The sequence below is a fragment of the Micropterus salmoides genome, unplaced genomic scaffold (genome assembly GCF_014851395.1).
Source record: "Micropterus salmoides isolate LMB-PRFRI ecotype aquatic unplaced genomic scaffold, ASM1485139v1 Ms_hic_scaffold_12, whole genome shotgun sequence".
Classification (NCBI taxonomy): Eukaryota; Metazoa; Chordata; class Actinopteri; order Centrarchiformes; family Centrarchidae; genus Micropterus; species Micropterus salmoides.
In genome coordinates, this window is record NW_024040263.1 from 21,991,841 (window position 1) to 21,998,089 (window position 6,249).

Genomic DNA, 6,249 nt, shown 5'->3' on the forward strand with positions numbered 1-6,249 from the left:
CATTCAGGGCTGTGACAAGCAATGACACGTCACCATGGAATTATTAAAGTGACAGGTTCTAAATAACGGTCGCCTAGAAAAAGGCATGCTGCGGGGTCAGTTAGAATATTTTAAACGTACGTGTTCATTCTAATAAAGAAAAGATAGAAAATAAATATTTGTGTGTAGTAAAGTGGTTAGAAAAAATGGCCGATCACGTGAAATTCGGCCAATTCCGGTCACCGGCCTATCGATCGGTGCATCTCTAATTGGTTGGTATTTGGTAATTGTATTTTATAATACTGTCACATCTTACATTTGCTCTGATGTTCAGAGTTACCAACAATTAACTGATCATCCGTGTAATGTATACCCTTTCTCATTAGTTTGGCATACATTTTTTTTCACAGCTTTTTTAAAGTTTGGTGTCCCAACTGTACCCGAGAATGTGAAGGTTGTTGATGAATCGGGGACTGAGGTGGATGAGGATGTTTTTGAGGATATAGTTAAAGATCCCTCAGTTGGTGTTCTCGCCATAAAACATGGTGCAGGTTTGTATGTTTTTATTTACTTTCTATCAATTTTCTCAGTGCTTGCATATTAGTATCATGAAGACTTTTACCACCCTATATTCAACTAGACTTGGAATCTGCCTCTCCACAAGCCTCTCCTGTGCAGTTAAATGTGTCCCTGTCTTCATCGACTGACTCCACTGACTCACAGGATACAGTAATTATTGAAGAAAGCTCTTCCAGTAAAAGAATTAGATTAGATGATGAAGCTAAAAAGGTGGGCACCGAAGTTGTAAAATTAATCAATTTGAAATAATAGTCTTTCTTTTTATGATTACATATTTTGTTTCAGGTAATGTTTTGTACTTTAACATGCCATATTTATGCCTTTTTTTATTAAGTTGGTGGAATCCATTCTTGTCCACAAACCTGGTGGGGAGCATATAATAAATGAATACAACCGATTTAAGACTTTGGGCGATGAAACGAGGAGGAAAATGGTGAACATCCTGGCAGCTGACATGACAGAAAAGAATGGGTAATCTGCATATCTTTAACTGGTGTATATATAATCTCTCAATGTAGTTCCATAATTTCTTGTTTTTTTAACCTGTGCTAAAGATAGGTGATTTTATTTATTTATTTATTATTATACAGTACATCACCACCAAGGCAGGTTAAAGAAAAATATGCCAGAGGAATTGTGTCTTTGTTCCCTTACCTCAGTGACCCCTTGTCCAAAAAAGGCTACGTAAGTATCATCATTTTGTTATTATTTTAATTCTGTGTTGACATGTCTTAAATGCTGATGATCACACACACACAATACAGGTGGTGTATTTTGCTCTTGAATTAAGACTTTTTTTTCTCTTTATGTATTTTTGTCTTTCTAAGGAGCATTACTATGATGGTGAGAGTGGCACTGGGTACTTGGCATGGAGAATCAAAACTATACAAAGAGGCCTGGCTAAAGAACGAAGAGCATCATTTGATGGTACAGAATGAAATTCGGAAATCACCTTTTTTACCATTTTTTTCATAGCTCATTGTGCCATCTATCACAGTTTTGAAGTTTTGTTGCTATTGAGTTGCCATAACTTCAAGAAAAACATGATTCAGTAGTGCAAAAAACTTCCAACCACCAGTGATGTTGGAGAACTCCTGCTAGCAGCTGAATCTCCGTCTGATGACTCGGAAGATTGCGTTAATTTTGGTAAGATGTTTAAAATAATTTAATACTTAGGTAATTTTTGTAATATTCATTTAAAATACTACCTGGCCAAAAAAAGTCGCTGTTTGGATTTAAATAGTCAAATGCTTAAGAGTATGATTGGATCATCATTGCAGTGATTATTTTTCTGTCGTGTTATATGTTTGGGAACAGTTATTTTAAACGCATCTGCTGTTGCACAACTAAATGTTGCTGGATTAAGTCAATCTGCTATAAATGGTTTTGTTTCATCTATGGAGGAAATGGTTTCTGAGATTCATAGTCAGGCCCAGGATGCAGCCTTGCTCTGCCTGCCTTCACAGGACAACGCTACTAAAAGAAAGCTAGAACATTCATTTCAAAACTTGGAAAATCCATTTACTTTGTTAAATTCTGAAGCCAAGCGAAAGAGACTCTTTATGGAAAAGTGGGGAATTATTGAACCAAGTGAAATCGTGCTTGGCACAAGATTTGACAGCAGGAGAAATAAAACTACAGGAATATTTGATCAGGTTGTTGTAACTGATGAATTTGCTTATATTCCCATTTTTGAAACACTAAAGGCAATTTTACAAAATCCGCAACTTACTGATTTGTTTAAACCCAGGCATGTTCCAAAAGAAGGCATTTATGTTGACTTAAGTGATGCAGCATATTTTAAAAGTAATACTTTATTTTCTACAGAAAAGGATGCCTTACAAATTCAGTCATTTTATGATGATTTTGAGACCGCTAATCCTTTGGGATCCAAAAGGGGCATACACAAATTGGGTGCTATCTATTTTACATTAAGAAATTTCCCCCCAGTTTTTAACTCCTCATTGTTGAATATTCATTTATGTGCCCTCTTTCATGCACAGGATATTAGGCGCTATGGTTTTAATTCTATACTTGAGCCTTTAGTTAATGATTTTAAAGTACTTGAGATTGAGGGGGTTAAGAATCCAGTAACTGGAAGTTGTATCAGGGGTACTATTGTTCAAGTCACTGGAGATAATCTGGGCTTGCACGGCTTGTTTGGGTTTCTCGAGTCATTTGGGGCTCGATATTGCTGTCGTTTCTGTCTTCTTGAGAAAGATCGCTTTCAGTCTGTGTTCTGTGAAGATAATCCTGAGTTTGTACTAAGAACATCTGAGATGCATGCTCTGCACTGTGAAACTTTACAAACTAATTCTACACTACCCCATGTTTATGCTGTCAAACGGACATGTTTGTTAAATTCACTCAAGTATTTCAACACAGCCAACAATTTTTCAGTGGATATAATGCACGGCATTCTAGAAGGAGTTGTTCAGCTAGAGGTAAAACTTGTTCTGCAGTACATTCAGTCTAATTTTCTGAGCACTGATGATATTGCTGGTAGAGTACATGCTTTTGACTATGGTTACAATCAGCAGAAGAACCGTCCTCCAGTGGTCAAATTGTTTGATGGAAGCAACGATTTGTGTTTAAATGCAATCCAATCTTGGTGCTTGTTGCGCAATATGCCCCTATTATTTGGTGATTTAGTCCAAAGAGATGATAAACACTGGCATCTCTTGCTTTTACTTTTGCAAATTGTCAACATTGTATTTTCACCAGTCCTAACAGAAGGCATGACCATTTATCTTAATTTTTTAATAATTGAACATTCAAAAAAATTTTTCCTGAAAGAAATCTTTTGCCAAAGCATCATATAATGATACATTACCCACAGTGTATAAGAAAAATTGGACCAATTCTTCACACGTGGTGCATGCGTTATGAAGCTAAACACAAATTTTTTAAAACGCAATTAAAAAGTTTAAAAAACATCACCAAAACACTAGCCAAAAAGCACCAATTTTGTATTGCGACGTACTGGGAGTCTTTTAGCCAGTACAGATTGTCTCTTGGCCCAGGAAAAATGGTAGAACTCTCTGAACTTAAATGTGGCCAAGAGATCGCTTCCAAACTAGGAGTGGGAATGTCAGAAACTGTCTATTCTGTAAAGTGGATCAAACACCACGGCACCGAGTATCGCCCTGACTTTATTATCTGTACAGAAGTAGCATGTGAGATGCCAGTGTTTTGTAAGATCAAGACTATTGCTGTGAAAGACGAAAATGTGTTGTTGTGTGGAACACTGATGGAAACTGATGACCATTACCATGTATTTACAGTCAGACTGCATCCAGACCGAGTTTTTAAGGTAGTGAATATTAATGAGCTGTGTTCTTTCAAACCATTTGATCTCCAGATGAAATATGGTACAACAGATTCTGTACTGCATGTAGTTCCGTATTGCCATTTAATGCAGATGTGATGTATTTTTGTTAATGTATGAGTTTTTCCTGAGCCTGAATGTTCATTGTTGTTTTAATAAATGTTTTAAATGTGACAGTTGAAGTTGTTTTCTTTGTTTTGAAAACTTGTTTTTAGAGTTAATTTGACATTGTGTAAGATTAATTGTTTTACTGTATTAACACCACAAAGGGAAATACTGACACTTACTCATCTGTTGCACCACAAATGGGTTTTAAGGATTTTTCACTATTAAAAATTTAAATAAACTCTACATTAGTGAAAAATTAACACCAATAAGAGTTCATTTCTGATTTGTGTTAAACTGTGGTAACACCAAACAAAGTTAATTTCCCCTAGTGTTAAACTGTGGTAACACTTTTCAGTGTAGAGCAGTGTTGAATTTTTACTCATAATAGAGTTAATTTTACTCTGAAAATTTAACACCATGACTAGAGTCAATTTATCACCAATTCTGAGTGGGACCAAATACAAGTGTTAAATTTAACTCTTATAGAGCTAATTTAACACTGCAATATTTACTGTGTAGTCACAGAACTACAATATTGGACGGGAAAGACAGTATAATAGGTCTCCTTTAAGGCTCAATCAGACTACACGACTATCAGCGTCGGAAGATCGCCGTGCTGTTCACACTACACAACTTGCCGTCTTGTGACGGGAGTCTTGAAGTCATTGTGGCATTCACACTACATGACTGATAGTAGACAGGGGGTCACACACTACACGAGCTGACAACAGCTCTGTCACCCGATGCTGGTCTCCAAACCACGTTTTGTCAAGAAAACGCATATGAAATGAAAAACGGGAAATGACGAGAACCTGCACACAAAACAGCTGTTTGTTATTATAAAGACAAATAATCTGGATGAAAGAATGGGTTAGCACACGCAGGTAGCAGGGATTGTCAGTGCTGCAGAGAGAGCTGGAGGTGTGTAAAAAGTGTTTTGCAGTGAAAAAGTAGCTGCCTGCTCTGCCAGCTGTATACTCTCATTGGCTGGATGTAGATGTCGAGTCGGCCGACTTCTCCAGATATTCGGCATGCTAGATATCTGGCTGGAATCTGCGATGTGTCTAGGATTGCCACCTTCAATAAAGAAAAATAAGGGACGCATGCTGCAGCGGGGGTCACACCCCTCTGCAACGACAGACCTGATGGTGTGCCAGTGGTAGTATATCTTAACTTAAAACATGTTTTCAGGAAAGTATTAAGATTGATACCAATGGACATTATATTAAGCTATCTGCTACTGAAATCAGTGTGAACAGATTAACTCACTCTCTCTATCACAACTCAACAGACTAGTGGTCATATTGTCATAGCTGTGTATTCAGCTATGATAATATGACCACTAGTCTAATAAATGTGATAGGGTGATTGGCAGGCTTTTGGCCTAGTAATGCCATAATCAGTTGCAACCTCTTAGGGAAGCTTCAGAAGCAGGCACAGACCTGTTGCTCTTTAAGAGGTGATTTACAGAGACCACTCAGGATCTCTCTATAGACATTGTGTTCCAGTGGGGTTAGGGAGCAGGTAGGTCTTCTATAAGGTATGCGTCAAGGCTGACAATGTTTTAACTTTTGTGAACATGTTTTAATTTGTTTTCATCACAGGCAATTTAAGCCACCTGTCGTCCAGACCCTGTATGCTGCATAGCCTGTCATGCTAAATCACAGCAGAGAACGCACTGGAGGTTGATAACCCTGAGGTAAAAATATGCTATATGCAAGTTTACTTGTTTGTGTTTATCGGTGGCCTTTGATAACATGATTTAGCCTACATTGCAGTGGCCCTAAATGTCCGATCGGTTAATGAGGTGGCGTCAGAGATGAGTTGACTTTACCGCATTGTTTGAGGTAAATATCATCTGTAAGGTATTTAGCAGGTATGTTTTGTCGTATGTGTAAAAAAAAAAAACTGAACTAATTCAATTCTTGGATTAGGGTTGCATAGCTGCTATTTTGCCTGCTTGATCAACTGCTGCTGTTTGTGCTTGTATTTTTATGTGGATTCTTACTTTATTAGATTGCTACAGGTGGATGGGCCTTGTAAATGTTTTTGCCAAGTGCTAAGATCTGCTACGAGTGTGGCCATTTTCCCTTTTTTGACTGCGTGATTTCCCTCAGCTTATTAGCAATTTTTTCCCTCTTTTTAGTGTTCTGAAAGAGGTTACCTGTGGTGGCCCACAGGTAACCTGCATGTCTGGCTTCTGTAGATGCTAAGGTGTTTTTAACAGGTTGCTTTTATCCTTTAGCATTTCTGGC

At 37.6% G+C, this 6,249-nt stretch overlaps 1 protein-coding gene across 2 annotated transcripts; it reads left to right on the forward strand.

Moving 5' to 3' along the window:
• Positions 1-629: 629 nt before the first annotated feature.
• LOC119899416 lies at positions 630-4,029 on the forward strand. 2 transcript variants are annotated; one of them, XM_038713961.1, is made up of 4 exons: positions 630-768; positions 893-1,051; positions 1,149-1,242; positions 1,386-4,029. In XM_038713961.1, the coding sequence occupies exon 4, from the start codon at positions 1,956-1,958 to the stop codon at positions 3,378-3,380; it is 1,425 nt and encodes a 474-aa protein (XP_038569889.1). In that variant the 5' UTR covers positions 630-768; positions 893-1,051; positions 1,149-1,242; positions 1,386-1,955; the 3' UTR covers positions 3,381-4,029. The 2 variants fall into 2 exon arrangements, with proteins under 2 accessions (XP_038569889.1, XP_038569888.1); XM_038713960.1 differs by having other exon boundaries at positions 893-1,029.
• The last annotated feature ends 2,220 nt before the right edge of the window (positions 4,030-6,249 follow it).